Source organism: Neoarius graeffei, chromosome 8, assembly GCF_027579695.1.
Source record: "Neoarius graeffei isolate fNeoGra1 chromosome 8, fNeoGra1.pri, whole genome shotgun sequence".
Taxonomy (NCBI): Eukaryota; Metazoa; Chordata; class Actinopteri; order Siluriformes; family Ariidae; genus Neoarius; species Neoarius graeffei.
The window spans coordinates 15,674,803-15,694,284 of record NC_083576.1 but is presented as its reverse complement, the minus strand read 5'-3'; the positions used below and the strand labels follow the sequence as shown (position 1 = coordinate 15,694,284).

The 19,482-nt window shown below is 43.2% G+C and overlaps 1 protein-coding gene across 1 annotated transcript; it reads right to left on the bottom strand.

The window, feature by feature from the left end:
- Positions 1-229: 229 nt before the first annotated feature.
- LOC132890488 (lysozyme g-like) lies at positions 230-19,446 on the bottom strand. The gene is made up of 5 exons (XM_060927377.1): positions 19,209-19,446; positions 5,177-5,260; positions 4,889-5,094; positions 4,514-4,652; positions 230-1,016 (listed from the first exon to the last, which is right to left on the bottom strand). Exons 1-5 carry the CDS (start codon positions 19,243-19,245, stop codon positions 883-885), a joined length of 600 nt encoding a protein of 199 aa, XP_060783360.1. The 5' UTR covers positions 19,246-19,446; the 3' UTR covers positions 230-882.
- Between the last annotated feature and the right edge of the window lie 36 nt (positions 19,447-19,482).

Sequence of the window (19,482 nt, the reverse complement as noted above, 5' to 3'; positions counted from 1 at the left end):
CAAATGTGCAATCATTTCAAGCAGTATTAATCTTGAAAAAATCTGAGCGACCATGTAAACCTCTAATAATATTTGAGGATCTGATATCTGATCATCAAAACATTATATAGCCCATTATTGGTTTTTGTAGCATTATCAGCAGCCTAGGCCTGGCCATCGGACATTCCCACCCATGCAGTGGATTGTGGGATATGTGAAAGGAGCAAATAGAATAAAGGTAATCAGTACATTGTATTGATTTGCAGTAATGCCTTTATTTAAGGAGAAAAGTGGACACAAACCATGCCAGCAAAATAAATCCCCACCACCACGACAGAGCCACTGGTTAGTTGTTGATTTCCTTTAAAGACAGAGCAAGTCATTTTGGAAAAATCAGAACGAGTAAGCTGGATTTGGAAAGTATCCAACTGAAAAATCCCACCCCTTTCCCTTCAGCCACTCTTCCAAAACTCATGAATACGCACTGCCTGATTTCTGCTGGTCAACGAGAGAGATGACAGATGCTGGATTTTGTTTTTTCTTCATTATTGTCAAGATGTAAAGATCACTTCAAGAAATATAATAAAAATACTTCTAAAATGCCTGCTTTGAACCAAGACCTGACCCAAACTGATTTTACTACAGTACTTCACCTAGACACAATTTACCTCAGAAAAAACACATTCTGCTGTTATATTGTCTGTATATTAATAAATGTTACTTAATTAACATGCTAAGTACTTTATTGTCCGATTATGTTTTATAAGACTATTTCTATAATTGCTAGGATTGATGCTTAGGAAGAAATGTGTAGTCACAAATCATCCACATGAACAAATCAATATAACATAAGGCTTCAACAAATATTGTACAAGTTATGCAGTGCATCATGGGATCTATTGCTCAGTATCCGTTGCGTTTGAACCACTGGGCCCTAGCCACGACATCATTCGCATAGTCCTTCCCTGTGGTCTTTTCGTCCATGCCCTCATGAGAGCAGACATTCCCTGGGCCAGCGTTGTAGGCTGCGATTCCTCCTGAAACAGGACCAACCATAACAGGTAACATCTTTTAGTGCATACACAACAGTTTACTTTTAGTTAAGTAAGGCCATTATTAAAAAATGTTCTGTTTCCGGTCCACCGGCCGGGTGAGTGCCGTTTGTGCGGTTGAAATTTTTTTTTAACGCCGGTTTTTCGACATTTTTTTCGGGTTCGTAAATCTAAAATCGAACTTGACATTTCCGCATTCCCAGGGCTTTCCACTAAGGCTCATACTAGCCAGCCATGACAAATACGTAGCCAGCCGAGGGGAGTAAACACAAAATAAACTCCTGTGCCGCAGTTCCCAGGATTAAATGTATTTTCCACAGACCATTTATTTATTCACTTTACTCAAATACAAAGTAAAATGGCAGTAAATCTTCTCTCTTTTCTTGTGTATTGCATCATGAGGCGTTCCTGGCTTGTAAATCTCTTATTTTCGGTGCATGACACATTCACGCAGCTGAGCATGCTATGAATTAACAACGACAACGGTCTGCAGTGGGGCTACACAATTACACACTCAGCGAACATTTCTCCATTTGTGCATGAAAATACACTCCAACCACTCAGTTTGGTTTCACTTACAACCAACGGTGTCTTTTGATGCCAGCACGTAATTGAACGAGAGAAGACTGGTTTACCGGAGACAAAATAAGCGTCATCTCTGCTTCTGTTCCCTCCGACACACTACTGCCTCCGCCGAGTGCGCGCGCACTCTGAACTGAATCAGCTCTGCGCATGCGCCGTGCGGCACAAAAAAATGGCAGCCACCATGAAGGAAGGAGATCCGGAGTTTCAAACATTTGCTTAAGTGTGAAATCGCAAAATGGTATTCTAGCGAACAACAAAATAGTAAAGATTCAGAAAAACAAATCATTCAGTGATCATTTTAATAGTGTAATTTCATCCGAACTAGGCCTAACGCTCGATTTAGAACTACAAAAAGTCTGTGTGTCGGACATTTTAAGTACCTTTGTAAAAGTTTTGCAAATGTTGCAGTCAGCATTTAAAATGCTAACTTAAAGTTTTTGTACAAGTTTCAGTTGATTAAACTGTCATTTTATTAAATGTGTCTGCTTTTGTAATAAAAAAGTACTGAAAGAAAAAAAAACCCGCATTGCGATTTCTTATCCATCAAAAAAAAAAAAAAATCCCTCCCTCCCGACTGAAAATTTTTTTGCTCACCCGGTGGACAGGAAACGGATTTTTTTTAAGGATGGCCTAAGGAACAATACGTACATGACAAAGCATGCTGTTATAGGAAAATAATCAATGACAGTGGTGTGATGCATCCAAACCTGGTGCAAAAGTTACTGTTCACAACAAGAAGTTGATTATTTTCTAATTTTATTCCTGTCATTCCATACACATTTGCCAAAGATTACATTTAAATTTTTTTTTTTTTTTTTTAAAACAAGCACAGCCTAATTTTTTATCCCTTTATACAGGTGCATTTCAAAAAATTAGAATATCACGAAAAAGTTCTTTTTTTTGGGAATTTAATTTAAAAAATGTAATTTAAACTTTTATATATTATATATTCATTACACAAAGTGAAATATTTCAAGCCTTTTTTTGTTTTAATTTTGATGATTATGGCTTATAGCTCATGAAAATCAGAAATCCAGCATCTCAAATTATTAGAATATTTCCTAAGATTAGTCAAAAAAGGATTTACAGTAAAGAAATGTCCAACTTCTGAAAAGTATGTTCATTTATACACTCAGTACTTGGTTGGGGCTCCTTTATCACGAAATACTGCATCAGTGCAGCATGGCATGGAGATGATCAGCCTGAGGCACTGCTGAGGTGTTATTGAAGCCCAGCTTGCTTTGATAGTGACCTTCAGCTCGTCTGTATTTTTGGGTCGGGTGTTTCTCATCTTCCTCTTGATAAAACCTCAAAGATTCTCTCTGGGGTTCAGGTCAGGCGAGCTGGCTGGCCAATCAAGCACAGTAATATCATGGTCAGCAAACCATTTGGTGGTAGTCTTGGCACTGTGGGCAGGTGCTAAGTCCTGCTGGAAAAGGAAATCGGCATCTCCATAAAGCTTGTCAACATATGAAAGCATGAAGTGCTCTGAAATCTCCTGGTAGACACTGCATTGACTTTGGACTGGATAAAACACAGTGGATCAACACTAGCAGATGACAACATGGCTCCCCAAGTCATCACAGACTGCAGAAACTTCACACTGGACTTCAAACACCTTGGATTCTGTGCCTCTCCACTCTTCTTCCAGACTCTATTTCCCAATGAAATGCGAAATTTACTTTCATCTGAAAAGAGGACTTTGGACCATTGAGCAACAGTCCACTTCTTTCTCTCCTTAGCCCAGGTAAGACGCTTCTGGCATTGTCTCTGGTTCAGGAGTGGCTTGATATAAGGAACGTGACAGTTGTAGCCCCTTTCCTGAAGGCGTCTGTATGTAGTGGCTCTTGATGCACTGACACCAGCATCAATCCACTGCTTCTGAAGCTCTCCCAAGTTCTTGAATCGACTTTTCTTGACAATCCTCTCCAAGTTGCAGTCATCCGTGCTGCTTGTGCACCTTTTCCAGCCACCCTTTTCAGCAATGACCTTCTGTGGCTTACACTCCTTGTGGAGGGCGTTGATTGATTGTCTTCTGGATAACTGTCAAGTCAGCAGTCTTCCCCATGATTGTGGTTGCGTGTACTTGACTAGACTGAGAGATACACACTATTTATACTGTTCTACTCACTTTTTTTTTTGCATTGTAGGCCACAATTATCAAAATTGAAATAGAAAAGGCTTGAAACATTTTAGTTTTCATGTAATTAGTCTAGAATATATTTCATTTTCACTTTAACATAGCTGACGGAAAGTATTGAACTTTTTCACAATAATGTCATTTTTTTGAGATGCGCCTGTACATACTGAAACTGATCGTTGTGGAATGTCTGCAAAAAAAAGTTAGTTTCTCTCATCACTTCTGTTGTAATCGTTAGAGTCCTTAAATTTTTCTCGTAGCTTAACAAGACAAAACGTATAGCTTCTCATATTACAGAGAAACAAGCAATCGCAAAACCTTCTGTTCTGAAGGTTTTTCCATGTCAGAAATATTAAAGGAACTGCTTAAATTCCAACTTTTACAAAATACTTGAAACTCCTTCCATAAATGCTAAACAAACATCTTCTCACAGAAAATATCACCATTTCAATCCATTTACTGCATGTGAAGCACCATGTAAGTCCATACTAACAAATTCAAAGAAGCAAATTAAGAACTCTTGTAGCTGGAACTAATATCTGAGCCATGCTTTAATGGGAAATTAATCAACACCTTCTGACCAATCAGAATCAGCAGCACTGGCTGACTATTAAGATGTTAAAATGTCAGTTTAATTATTGTAGCATGTAGTACTTTTTTTTTAATTACTACAACAGAAGTTAAATGTATATTCACAGATCTTTTTACTTCTTTTTCACAAGACAGCAACAGAAGTGACACAAGTGTCAGTTTATACCTTTAAACTGGTCCTCCTTGCACCAGTCTTTGAATTTTTGTTGAATTTGATTAATGAAATTGATTAAAATATCAGTAGCTTGGATGATGTGCTCCTCACTGTTCCATTCTCCCGCAGGACAGTGGTAACGTTTGTCAACCTAAAGACAATGACATCACGCATCATCTGCTATGTATCTCATATATTAGAACAACATTTAGTCATTTAACGTGGAACAATAACAATGTTTGGTGCAACACGATACATTTCAGCCCAAACTTATACAATTACAGAAAGAACAACTAGAAAACCTTTGCATCTTTAGATTATATTTTAATATGGGCGTGTCACTTTCACCACACAGAAATGCATTACACATGTGTTGTCTCAACAAACCTGCATAAGCCCAAAGGCATAGCCATGATCCCCCCAGCCATCGACAAGCCCTGATCCACACGATCCAGCCCGTGTCTCTCTAGACATAATGCCTGCAATCACAGCTGGGTCCATCTTTTTAGCTCTGGCAACTTTCATGATGGTGGGCTTGTACTGGTTCATCCTCTGCAGATCAACTTCAGCCATTTTATGCGAGGCTTCCACACCTTTGGCAACAATATGTTAAATGTCAGGTTTAAAATGGGAAACATAATAAGAAATGGGTACAATCAAAGTTAAGTCACGTACCTTTTATAGTGTAGTTGTCCTGGGAAGCTGTTTGCGCAGATGATCCAGTCGTATTGATCTTCATGAGATCTCCAAAAATGCATTCTAGGGAAAAATAAAATAAAACTATTAGCTTTCTTTAACAATAAAACAGTTCTTGTGCAGGTTGACAGATCACATGTGTGAGTTATGGTGAAAATGGTTGATTGATACTGAATCATTAGCTCATCCAAGCCGACAGGCAATGAGCTTATGCCATCACGTGTTGTCCGTCCGTCTACCGTCATCCACATTTCACGAAAATCGCTTCTTCTCTCTCTCAGTTCTTCACCGATTTTGATTCTTTCTGGCATGAAGGTAGGGGTACCTAGGGTGCATACAACTTCTACCCAGATTTGCTTAATTACAATTATTAATGAAGTTATGGACTAATTAAGCCTTGATGAGCAGTTCAAAAAAAAAAATCGCTTCCCTCTCAATTCCTCGCTGTTTTGGATTCTTTCTAGCAAATAAGTCGGTATTCCTAGGGTAGATATCGCTTCTATATATAGTTTGTATATAGTGTATATAGCTTGCAATATTTATTGCGCAAGGTGGCTCACTTTAGATCGTTCCTTCTGGACTAGACAGGGCTGGAGTGAGCTACGTCGTCATTGACGGACTGTCTCATTTTAGTCATTTTTTTTTTTAAACATAAAGGTTGACCATGTAGCCTTGCTGACACTAAAACCCAGGAAATAATAGTGCAGGACAGGACTTTCTCTGAGCGCGCGCGGACACATGCTTTGTGGAATAGTGTGGAACCGTTAAAAGAGAAAAAGTGGATTCTGGTGCCTGGTCCTGGTGTCTGAGTGAATCAGGTGAGTCATTTGAAAACAAAGCAGGAAACAGGACCCATTTGTATTTTGCCAGCAGCTTTGTGTTCTATCCATCCATCCATTATCTGTAACCGCTGCGACCCTGTACAGGACAAGGCAAGCTGGAGCCTATCCCAGCTGACGATGGGCGAGAGGCGGGGTACACCCTGGACAAGTCGCCAGGTCAAGCTTTGTGTTCTATTTAATCTGAATTCCATAAAATACTTTAACCCTTCACCTATAGTTGTAGGTCCACCAGTGCAGAAACCTTTATATTTATTATTTCAGATGAACCAAAGTCAGAAAATGTGTGAGCAAATGAACATATAGATCAGATACACTAATCAGCCATAACGTTAAAACACCAGCCTAATTTTGTGTAGGTCTTCCTTGTGCCACCACAACAACTCTGACCCATAAAGGCTTGGACTCCACAAGACCTCTGAAGATGTGCTGTGGTATCGACACCAAGACGTTAGCAGCAAATCCTTTATGTCCTGTAAGCTGTGAGGTGAGGCGTCCATGGATTGGACTTGATGCTCGATTGGACTGAGATCTAGGGAAATTTTCTGATGTTCCTCAAACCATCCCTGAACAATTTTTGCAGTGTGGCAGGGCGCATCATCCTGCTGAAAGAGGCCACTGCAGGTAGGGAATACTATTAACATGAAGGGGTGACATTTGTCTGCAACTATGTTTAAGTAGGTAGTATGTGTCAAAGTAACAGCCACATGAATGTCAGTACCAAATGTTTCTAGTAGAACATTGCTCGGAGCATCACACTGCCTCGCCTTCTTCCCATAGTGCATAATGGTGCCATCTCTGCCATTTCCGTTTCCGGTTGAGAGTACGTCGTGCGCATTCTGGCTGCCGCTTCTCACCGGAGCTTTTTGATTTTATTTTCTCTCCTTTTTTTTTCTTTTTTTGTGTGTTTATGTTGTTTGATGTTTGAGTGTTTTGTCCGCCAGTTGTGGTGTAGCTCCGGACCCAGTTTTGGGCGTCGGTTCCCTCCAGGCCTTGGTTCACTGTGGGTGATGCCTGTGCTCCCAGCTATGGACTGCAGTGAGCTCGTTGCTCATTTTAACATTGTGGTTGTCCAGCGCTCTGTGCTTTAATGCTTGGCGTGATGTTCTGAGTGATGTTGCTCGGTGGCGTCGCAGCAGCTGTGCAGGCAGTTGGGACACACCAGCACTCTGCATGGCGGTGCTTCTGTGCTCACTTTGTGGATCCATGGCGTGGTGTGCGAGCAATGTTGCTGGCGGCATCACGGCAGCTGTACTGGCGGTGTGGGACTTGTCTTCGTGCACCTTTTTGGTGGGACTGTGGCCGCTACACCACTGGAATGACATCCTGACCCCTATTTGGTGGACTTTTTTTTTTTTGGTTGTTTGTTTGTTTTCTGTCTATAATTGTAAAGCGACCTTGGGTTTTGAGAAAGGCGCTATAAAAATTGATCATAATAATAATAATAATAATAATAATAATAATATCTCTTCCCCAGGAAAGCAAAACACATGCACCTGGCCAGCTGCATGATGTACAGTGGTGCTTGAAAGTTTGTGAACCCTTTAGAATTTTCTATATTTCTGCATAAATATGACTTAAAACAAAAAATTTTCACACAAGTCCTAAAAGTAGATAAAAAGAACCCAGTTAAACAAATGAGAAAAAGAAATTATACTTGGTAATTTATTTATTGAGGAAAATTATCCAATATTACATATCTGTGAGTGGCAAAAGTATGTGAACCTCTAGGATTAGCAGTTAATTGGAAAGTGAAATTAGAGTTTTCAATCAATGGGATGACAATCAGGTGTGAGTGGGCACCCTGTTTTATTTAAAGAACAGGGATCTATCAAAGTCTGATCTTCACAACACATGTTCATGGAAGTGTATCATGGCACGAACAAAGGAGATTTCTGAGGTCCTCAGAAAAAAGCGTTGTTGAGGCTCATCAGGCTGGAAAAGGTTACAAAACCATCTCTAAAGAGTTCGGACTCCACCAATCCACAGTGAGACAGACTGTGTACAAATGGAGGAAATTCAAGACCATTGTTACCCTCCCCAGGAGTGGTCGACCAACAAAGATCACTCCAAGAGCAAGGCATGTAATAGTCGGCGAGGTCACAAAGGACCTCAGGGTAACTTCTAAGCAATTGAAGGCCTCTCTCACATTGGCTAATGTTCATGTTCATGAGTCCACCATCAGGAGAACACTGAACAACAATGGTGTGCATGGCAGGGTTGCAAGGAGAAAGCCACTGCTCTCCAAAAAGAACATTGCTGTTCGTCTGCAGTTTGCTAAACATCACATGGACAAGCCAGAAGGCTATTGGAAAAATGTTTTGTGGACGGATGAGACCAAAATAGAACGTTTTGGTTTAAATGAGAAGCGTTATGTTTGGAGAAAGGAAAACACTGCACTCCAGCATAAGAACCTTACCCCATCTGTGAAACATGGTGGTGGTAGTATCATGGTTTGGGCCTGTTTTGCTGCATCTGGGCCAGGACAGCTTGCCATCATTGATGGAACAACGAATTCTGAATTCATCTCATCGCTTTATCCTGTTCTACAGGGTCGCAGGCAAGCTGGAGCCTATCCCAGCTGACTACGGGCGAAAGGCGGGGTACACCCTGGACAAGTCGCCAGGTCATCACAGGGCTGACACATAGACACAGACAACCATTCACACTCACATTCACACCTACGGTCAATTTAGAGTCACCAGTTAACCTAACCTGCATGTCTTTGGACTGTGGGGGAAACCGGAGCACCCGGAGGAAACACACGCGGACATGGGGAGAACATGCAAACTCCGCACAGAAAGGCCCTCGCCGGCCACGGGGCTCGAACCTGGACCTTCTTGCTGTGAGGCGACAGCGCTAGCCACTACACCACCGTGCCACCTGAATTATACCAGCAAATTCTAAAGGAAAATGTCAGGACATCTGTCCATGAACTGAATCTCAAGAGAAGGTGGGTCATGCAGCAAGACAATGACCCTAAGCACACAAGTTGTTCTACCAAAGAATGGTTAAAGAAGAATAAAGTTAATGTTTTGGAATGGCCAAGTCAAAGTCCTGACCTTAATCCAATCAAAATGTTGTGGAAGGACCTGAAGCAAGCAGTTCATGTGAGGAAACCCACCAACACCCCAGAGTTGAAGCTGTTCTGTATGGAGGAATGGGCTAAAATTCCTCCAAGCCGGTGTGCAGGACTGATCAACAGTTACCGCAAACGTTTAGTTGCAGTTATTGCTGCACAAGGGGGTCACACCAGATACTGAAAGCAAAGGTTCACATACTTTTTCCACTCACAGATATGTAATATTGGATCATTTTCCTCAATAAATAAATGACCAAGTATAATATTTTTGTCTCATTTGTTTAACTGGGTTCTCTTTATCTACTTTTAGGACTTGTGTGAAAATCTGATGCTGTTTTAGGTCATATTTATGCAGAGATATAGAAAATTCTAAAGGGTTCACAAACTTTCAAGCACCACTGTAAAAGAAAACCTGATTCATCAGACCAGTCCACGTGCTTACACTACTCCATGGACCAGTTCTGATGATGCTCAAATCCCCATTGTAGGCACTTTTGGTGTTGGATGGGTCAGCATATGCACTCTGACTTGTCTGTGGCTACGCAGCCCCGTATGCAGCAAGCTGTGATGCAGTGTGTTCTGACACATTTCTAGAATAGCCAGCATTAACTTTTTCAGCAATTTGTGTTGCAGTAGCCCTTCTTTTGGATCAGACCAGACGGGATAGCCTTCGCTCCCCAGTGACTCTTGGGAATCCATAACCCTGTTGCCAGTTCACCGGTTGTCCTTCCTTGGACCACTTTTGGTAAGTACTAACCACTGCATACCGGGAACACCCCACAAGACCTGCCATTTTGGAGATGCTTAGGCCCAGTCATCCATCCATCACAATTTGGCCCTTGTAAATGCCATTCAGATCTTTACGCTTGCCCATTTTTCCTGCTTCCAACACATCAATTTTGAGAACTGACTGTTCTCTTGCTGCCTAATACATCCCACCCCTTAACAGGTGCTATTATAATAAGATAAGATAATCAAACGTCATTTACGATCACCTGTCAGTGGTTTTTAATGTCATGGTTAATTAGTGTAGCAGCTAGATCTGTCCATCTGCTCCTTAGTATGTGAGATATGATGCCATGAGTCCAACACTGGCAAATCAAGATGTGAGTGCTATACAATGTTTGAGAACTGACCTAAACTAGTTTTGCTGTTTCATATCCTTTGATTACTCTAGTAAGACATTTCTTATTCGTATTCTGCTATGAGCTGTCATTCCAAAATATACCAAAAGTGTCTCTTTCCCCCCCCAATAAAAATGGCAGCTGGACTAATCCATATAGTATGAATCTGAAATACCAAGAGATGCTTTGAACTCTCCTATTTTAACGGACACCCTGAAAGCTCTGCTCCCTTCCGTCCCTGCTCACATTAGTAATATATTGACCAGTGCTTCTCTCTTATATCCCTCACCTTCTGTCAAGGTAAATGGAGAATGTTTGAAGTTCATTAATCTCATCTCATTATCTCTAGCCGCTTTATCCTTCTACAGGGTCGCAGGCAAGCTGGAGCCTATCCCAGCTGACTACGGGCGAAAGGCGGGGTACACCCTGGACAAGTCGCCAGGTCATCACAGGGCTGACACATAGACACAGACAACCATTCACACTCATATTCGCACCTACGGTCAATTTAGAGTCACCAGTTAACCTAACCTGCATGTCTTTGGATTGTGGGGAAACCGGAACACCCGGAGGAAACCCACGCGGACACGGGGAGAACATGCAAACTCCGCACAGAAAGGCCCTCGCCGGCCACGGGGCTCGAACCCAGACCTTCTTGCTGTGAGGCGACAGCGCTAACCACTACACCACTGTGCCGCCCAAGTTCATTAATATGAAATAAAATTTATTAATGTATGTCCGACTTAGTTAACAGACCCTATATAGTCCCTGGAATGGGACATCAGTCCATTGCTAAATGGTAAAATGCAAAACTTCACACGGATATGCAATCTAATCAAATTATTTAAACTTATGAAATATATATTTCATATTTAATATATACAGTACTGTCAAGTCTTAGCCACATGAAAAGAAATGCTGTAGACCAAAAATTGCTTAAATAATGAAATGTTTCAACTTTATTTATATAAAAAAAAAACACCAGGAAGCAGTAAGCCATAATTCATGAAACAAATTCAATATTTGGTGTGAGACAACCCTTTGCTTAAAAAAAAAATTATTAATAATAATAATAATAATAATAAAAAGCCTCAGGTGCAATGAGTGCAGTTTTATGCTGAAATGAGTTGTAGGTTTTACTGAGCATCTTGCAGAACAAGCCACAGTTCTTCTGGACACCTTGACTGTCACACTCGCGTCTTCATTTTGCACCAAAACCCAGCAGCCTTCATGATGCTTTCTTTTTTAATCTGAAAAGTGCTCTCTTATGGAATATGCTGCTGAAATGCAAACTTTTTTTTTCCCCCTCATCTCATCTCATTATCTCTAGCCGCTTTATCCTGTTCTACAGGGTCGCAGGCAAGCTGGAGCCTATCCCAGCTGACTACGGGCGAAAGGCGAGGTACACCCTGGACAAGTCGCCAGGTCATCACAGGGCTGACACATAGACACAGACAACCATTCACACTCACATTCACACCTACGCTCAATTTAGAGTCACCAGTTAACCTAACCTGCATGGCTTTGGACTGTGGGGGAAACCGGAGCACCCGGAGGAAACCCACGCGGACACGGGGAGAACATGCAAACTCCGCACAGAAAGGCCCTCGCCGGCCACGGGGCTCGAACCCGGACCTTCTTGCTGTGAGGCGACAGCGCTAATCACTACACCACCGTGCCGCCCTTTTTATTTTCCTGTAACATTTAATTTTGTGCTGGAAAATGAACGCTTGGAACTCTAAAATATGTTTTTGTACTGACTCGATAATTGAATTGAATGCCTTTGTCAGTGCACAGCTGTACAACTCCTCAGTGGTACATCCAATATAAAAGTCTAATATAAAATCAAAAAAATTAAAAAATAAAATTAAATATAACAGTACGTTTTAAATTTTTTAAAATCTAATATAAAATAAGTGTTATATAAATATAAAACAGCACACAGACATAAAACAACAAGTTAATAAATAAATGGGCAAGTGTACTGCACAGTCCAGAAAATATTGCACAAAATACTGCACATATTTCAAGTAAGAGTTGAGTTTTATGGCACTTGGATAAAAACTGTTCATGAGTCTGGAGGTGCGGGCCTGTATGGACCTATAGCACCTTCCATTAGGCAGCAGCAGCATAAACGGGCTGTTTCCTAGGTGAGAACCGTCCTCGATGATGTTTTCTGTACGGCGCAAGCATCTGGGTGTTATATATGACTGTCAGTGAGGGCAGCTGTGTCCATATAATCTCCTCCATGTTTTAGGTCATATTAATGCAGAAATATAGAAAATTCTAAAGGGTTCACAAACTTTCAAGCACCACTGTAGTTTTCTTAATGAGAGGTCTATACGCTGGGGTGAGAAACAGGGATAAATGGCTTAAGTGAGGATGGGCAGAGACTTTATATCCTTCCCTAATGTTACTGTATACATGGTCCGGTGTGGTTTTTACCTCTCGTTGGATATGTAACATGCTGGTAAAATTTAGGGAGGACAGTCCGTCCCCGGCCACAATGGGAGCGTTCGCCGTGACATCACAAAATGGTCACGTGATGTTTTGGTTGGCAAGAGGCTATTTATAAATGGCCGATCGGAGTTATCGGGTCACTAATTAATTATGGTAGTGTCGTGTCATCGGCTGCACATGCAGATTTGACAAGAATGATCCCAAGAGCTTTTACCGTATTCCAAAAAAAAAAAAACCCTGAAACTCGCCGAAAGCTTTGGATCGCAGCAATTAAGCGTGACAAGTGGGAACCTACTGACAAGGACCATGTTTGCTTTCGACACTTTATACCTGGTAAGACACGATTTTTTTATTTTGCAATTTAATATTATGATGTTAGATAAAATTTCCTCATCAGAAATAATTTGTTGTGCTATGACATTGCTTAGTTATCAACCAAAAGATGAGTAAAAACGCACGAACAGCTGATTTTGTATGCAGTACACATGAGTACGATTTCCGCAAACGCACTCACGGCAAATTTATGTACTTTTTGCAGCAGGGGAGAGTGGGGTGAGATGTGCCAGCGGGGAAGTTGTGCCACCCCCTGTTTCTAGGGAACCATAGAAGAAATTGGTCATGTGACCACACATTTTTGAAGAGTCAGCCATTTTACTCATCCTGCAAAGAAGAGCGCCTCATTACGAGAGGTAAGCACATTTAAGTTCAAAAAACTGTTTTTTTGCCTTTCAAAGTAAAATTTCTATGATCAAGGTTTTTTGATTGTTGTGTCTGAACAGTTATAGACAAGTTTGAAAACAGTTTACACATTTTTGTGCTTTGGTAAGCTACACCAGGAGTCTATACAGCTAGCCTGATGTTAGCTCAAACCTGCTGGATGATGCATTTTTTCCAAAATGGTGGGGTTGGGGGTGATTTGTGCCAAAGGGCCTGGGTTAAGTTGTGCCAACCAACCAAACCAAAAAAGAAAGTGATTGTCTCCAGTAGCTCAGAAGAGAGGGACATTTCCATTCCACTTAACGACACCACTGACTATGAGAGTTCAGAGGTCCAGAATGATGATGATGATGGTGACAAGGATCTGTCTGATGGGAACTTTGTCATTGTGAACTTTGCATGCAAACCCAAATCCTACAACTATGTTGGATTGGTTGAGAAGGTTGATGGTGCTGACATCAGTGCAAAGTTTCTAAGGCAATGTAGTAAGAGGTCTGTGGATGGAAAGCCCATCTTCACTTTCAAAGAAAATGATGGAGTCATCCCTAGAGAAGGCGGCACGGTGGTGTAGTGGTTAGCGCTGTCGCCTCACAGCAAGAAGGTCCGGGTTCGAGCCCCGTGGCCGGCGAGGGCCTTTCTGTGTGGAGTTTGCATGTTCTCGCCGTGTCCGTGTGGGTTTCCTCCGGGTGCTCCGGTTTCCCCCACAGTCCAAAGACATGCAGGTTAGGTTAACTGGTGACTCTAAATTGACCGTAGGTGTGAATGTGAGTGTGAATGGTTGTCTTTGTGTCAGCCCTGTGATGACCTGGCGACTTGTCCAGGGTGTACCCCGCCTTTCGCTCGTAGTCAGCTGGGATAGGCTCCAGCTTGCCTGCGACCCTGTAGAACAGGATAAAGCGGCTAGAGATAATGAGATGAGATCCCTAGAGGAGATATGCATAAGAAACTACCCACACCACAAAAACTTGGTGATACAGCCAGAAGAGAGCAGAAATTTATATTCCCCTGTAGCATCGACAAGTGGGATGTTATGTAGTAGGCCAGATCTGTGAAGAGAATTACAGTCAACTTGGTCTTCATTTGAATTTCATTTTGTTCTAAACGTGTGTTCATGTGGCACTTGGCTTTGTTTAAGAAAATCGACCGTTGATGTGCTCATGTGGGGCGGCATGGTGGTGTAGTGGTTAGCGCTGTCGCCTCACAGCAAGAAGGTCCGGGTTCGAGCCCCGTGGCCGGCGAGGGCCTTTCTGTGCAGAGTTTGCATGTTCTCCCCGTGTCCGTGTGGGTTTCCTCCGGGTGCTCCGGTTTCCCCCACAGTCCAAAGACATGCAGGTTAGGTTAACTGGTGACTCTAAATTGACCGTAGGTGTGAATGTGAGTGTGAATGGTTGTCTGTGTCTATGTGTCAGCCCTGTGATGACCTGGCGACTTGTCCAGGGTGTACCCCGCCTTTCGACCCGTAGTCAGCTGGGATAGGCTCCAGCTTGCCTGCGACCCTGTAGAAGGATAAAGCGGCTTGAGATAATGAGATGAGATGAGATGTACAACACCCATTTTTTTTAAATACGAATGGAACATTAAGTATAGAAACAACAAAAATTGTAAGGGGGGGGCGCTGTTGTTTATTTGCTCTCTGCGGGGGGGGCGGGGCTGACTCTCCCACACTTTGAAAACCCCTGCTCTAGCGCGTTCTAGCGCTGCGGTGACCAAAAATGGTACGGTCCACAATAGGGGTGTCTGTCTGAAATCGATTTACATTAAAATGTTCCTACAATAAGAATGCCGAATGGGAGTTGGTTTGAATTATATATTCCTTTTCACAATATCAGAAAAAATATCGGACCCCCCAAAAACTTATATTTTTGTCTCTTTGGGGGGTACTGGGTCTTCATTGGGGGGTATAGTACCCCCCAGTACCCCCCGTAATTCGAACTATGGTTTTTATATATGTGTATGTATATTGAAAATAGTGCAGACTTGCACATAACACAAACCACCAAGAAAACGAGTCAAACTAATACCCTGTCCACACTAGGGATTTTGTACCAATACGATACTACTTTTGTACTGCAACACCTGTCCACACTAGCAACTATACCGGTACTGTAGCGGTATAACTGTATCGGTACGAAACCCACAAATGTATTACCCTGTCCACACTAGGGATTTTGTACCGATACGATACTGCCATGGATTAAAGTTTTCCGTCATGTGACGGATTTCCGTCAACTGAACTCTCCCAAGGCCAAATGTGAGGTTGGTGCTGATCCAAGGAGAATTAAGGGTGTTTTCACACTTGGTCCCTTTCAGCCATCTAACCGAACTCAGATCGATGACTCAGCATTTTTTGCGCATATGTGAACACTCCAACCGTACCCAGACCCCTTTAAAGCGAACCAAACTGAGACCACCTCAGGAGGTGGTCTCAGTACGGTTCGCTAAAAATCAACGATTCGGTTTGCCTAATCTGCGCATTGTGAACAAAAAGCGCACCGGGTTCACTTCGCCTTTTTCACTGTAGTTTAACCTTCTTTGTTTGCCGTAGTTGGTCACGTAACTGTAGCAGGGAAACTCAACTTCCTTTTGCAACTTACCACAGCCGCTTTACAGTTCTCTGAACTTACTGCTTATTAACAATACTTCTTGGGACCAGAAGAAAATTACAGAGGGTTTTTTAACATATAAAGTTTCAAATGTGCATAAAATTAAAGCCGTTGCCTATGAGCTTTAAACATTCATTTCAGTATCTATATGCTTATGTAATTAATATCATATATGCTTATTTTCATGTATGTTTCAGCTAACGATGCCCAGAAGTGAGGACATTGCAATCCCATCATCGCCATCAGGCCATTGTGCCATGCTCAGTGATAAGGACAAGAACATCCTGACACCCCGTCCCACCACTCAGCAGGAGCAGGACAGCAGTTCGGAGTCAAAGTGTGTTTCAGTGCTCAAACTGTTGGACTATTTAGTTGGGATTTTTACAGTGTAATAAAATGCATTATTCCCTTATACTCATGTTTTGACCACCTCCACTTCTCCTCAACAACACGGCCATGGAGGTGGTCAATAGCACCAAGTTCCTGGGGGTGTACATCACAGACAACTTCACCTGGTCTGTGAACACCGTGTCACTGGTCAAGAAGGCACAGCAACGTCTGCACTTCCTGCGTAGGATGAGAAGAGCCCACCTGCCTCCGCCCATCCTCACTACATTCTACAGAAGCACCATGGCGTTGCATGTCTCAAGCCAGAAACATCATCAGTGACCCCTCACACCTTCATTATGGACTGTTCTCCCCTCTGGTCTCTGGAAAGAGGTTCCGCAGCATTAGGTGCAGGACCACCAGGTTCTATAACAACTATTTCCCCCAGGCCACCAGACTGCTGAACTCCAAACTTCTATCTATAACTTCTCATCTCATTATCTGTAGCCGCTTTATCCTTCTACAGGGTTGCAGGCAAGCTGGAGCCTATCCCAGCTGACTACGGGCGAAAGGCGGGGTACACCCTGGACAAGTCGCCAGGTCATCACAGGGCTGACACATAGACACAGACAACCATTCACACTCACATTCACACCTACAGTCAATTTAGAGTCACCAGTTAACCTAACCTGCATGTCTTTGGACTGTGGGGGAAACCGGAGCACCCGGCGGAAACCCACGCGGACACGGGGAGAACATGCAAACTCCACACAGAAAGGCCCTCGCCGGCCCCGGGGCTCGAACCCAGGACCTTCTTGTTGTGAGGCGACAGCGCTAACCACTACACCACCGTGCCGCCCCTATCTATAACTTGAACATTCCAAATTCCACAGGTCACTTTATAATATTTCTGCTGGATAATTTAATTTAATACTCTTCATATTTATTTCTGTGCTGAGCTAATTTGCAACAAAATTTTGTTTGGAGGCGGCACGGTGGTGTAGTGGTTAGCGCTGTCGCCTCACAGCAAGAAGGTCCTGGGTTCGAGCCCCGGGGCCGGCGAGGGCCTTTCTGTGCGGAGTTTGCATGTTCTCCCCGTGTCCGCGTGGGTTTCCTCCGGGTGCTCCGGTTTCCCCCACAGTCCAAAGACATGCAGGTTAGGTTGACTGGTGACTCTAAATTGACCGTAGGTGTGAATGGTTGTCTGTGTCTATGTGTCAGCCCTGTGATGACCTGGCGACTTGTCCAGGGTGTACCCCGCCTTTCGCCCGTAGTCAGCTGGGATAGGCTCCAGCTTGCCTGCGACCCTGTAGAAGGATAAAGCAGCTAGAGATAATGAGATGAGATGAATTTTGTTTGGTGTACACTTGTTGCATACTGAATGACAATAAAGGTTGTCTAAGTCCAAGTTTTATTATTTGACGTTGCATGGTAAATTAAACATATACTCAAAAACAGCAAATGAGGTGGTCTTCTTCCTTTCTACAATGCTACACACTACATGATCAGTTCCTTGGTTCATATATATACACACACGGGCGGCACGGTGGTGTAGTGGTTAGCGCTGTCGCCTCACAGCAAGAAGGTCCTGGGTTCGAGCCCCGGGGCCGGCGAGGGCCTTTCTGTGCGGAGTTTGCATGTTCTCCCCGTGTCCGCGTGGGTTTCCTCCGGGTGCTCCGGTTTCCCCCACAGTCCAAAGACATGCAGGTTAGGTTAACTGGTGACTCTAAATTGACTGTAGGTGTGAATGTGAGTGTGAATGGTTGTCTGTGTCTATGTGTCAGCCCTGTGATGACCTGGCGACTTGTCCAGGGTGTACCCCGCCTTTCGCCCGTAGTCAGCTGGGATGGGCTCCAGCTTGCCTGCGACCCTGTAGAAGGATAAAGCGGCTAGAGATAATGTGATGTGATGTGTGATATATATACACACACCCAGAGTCTTGGCCCTCGTGTCGTGTGTAGGTCGCATGCACTGCGTGCACACCACACATGGGGTAGAAAGTGAGATGCACTTCTGTCTTGCGTGCTGCACAGATAGTGAGTGTGAAATACTTGTGTAGTATTTCTGAGGCACGTCACTCATACAATGACCGTGTGTCACTCATGCATCTTACTGTCATCACAAAGCCCCTGCTAGCCGTGCTAGTTCAGACTTGGTTCAGGCGTACAAAAGGAATACGGTTCGTGTATGTAGTGTCGCAGACCCGTAGAATTTGCATGTGCAGGACCAAAAGTCTCCATGGGCAGTCTGCAACCTTCTACGGCGCTGAACATACGCAAGTGTCACACAAGTCTCAACCACGGTTTTGCCAATTTTTTTTTTTTTTTACCATAGACCGGCTGTAGCAGCACGTACGGTAGGTTGTGAGTGAGGTTTAAGTTTATGAAGGAGTAAGGAAATTGGCACTCAAAGAGATTAGCATCTTGTGTTAGAATAAGCTCTCTTTGGCCAACAACACCATGCATCCTCTGTAGCCGCTTTATCCTGTTCTACAGGGTCGCAGGCAAGCTGGAGCCTATCCCAGCTGACTACGGGCGAAAGGCGGGGTACACCCTGGACAAGTCGCCAGGTCATCACAGGGCTGACACATAGACACAGACAACCATTCACACTCACATTCACACCTACGGTCAATTTAGAGTCACCAGTTAACCTAACCTGCATGTCTTTGGACTGTGGGGGAAACCGGAGCACCCGGAGGAAACCCACGCGGACACGGGAAGAACATGCAAACTCCGCACAGAAAGGCCTTCATCGGCTGCTGGGCTTGAACCCGGACCTTCTTGCTGTGAGGTGACAGTGCTAACCACTACACCACCGTGCCGCCCAGCCAGTACAATAATTTAAATTGTTTCTTACCAATTGTAGCAGAGGATCCAGCTTCACAAGTGTCCATGACTGATCCCAAAGTAATAGGCTATAAGTTTGTGAAGTAAATTTGTTAAATACAACAAATAAGGAACAGTATAAAAGTATCAACGCTAAAGATCTTGGCAAAAAAAAAATCCTGATGGCCTAATTTTCTATTTTCGTTACCACACAACTGAACATGTAGCCTTTCTGACTCTGATATGCAGCAAATAATAATACAAGATAGGAACTAGTTTTGCCACTTTCTCACCACTCCCTCATA

Excerpts from the sequence above, each read along its gene's own strand:
- LOC132890488 (XM_060927377.1), bottom strand. The coding sequence starts at position 19,245 with ATGGACACTTGTGAAGCTGGATCCTCTGCTACAATTG. Across the intron at positions 5,261-19,208 it reads TGGATCCTCTGCTACAATTG|AATGCATTTTTGGAGATCTC; the intron begins GTAAGAAACAAT and ends ATTTTTCCCTAG. Across the intron at positions 5,095-5,176 it reads GGACAACTACACTATAAAAG|GTGTGGAAGCCTCGCATAAA; the intron begins GTACGTGACTTA and ends TTGTTGCCAAAG.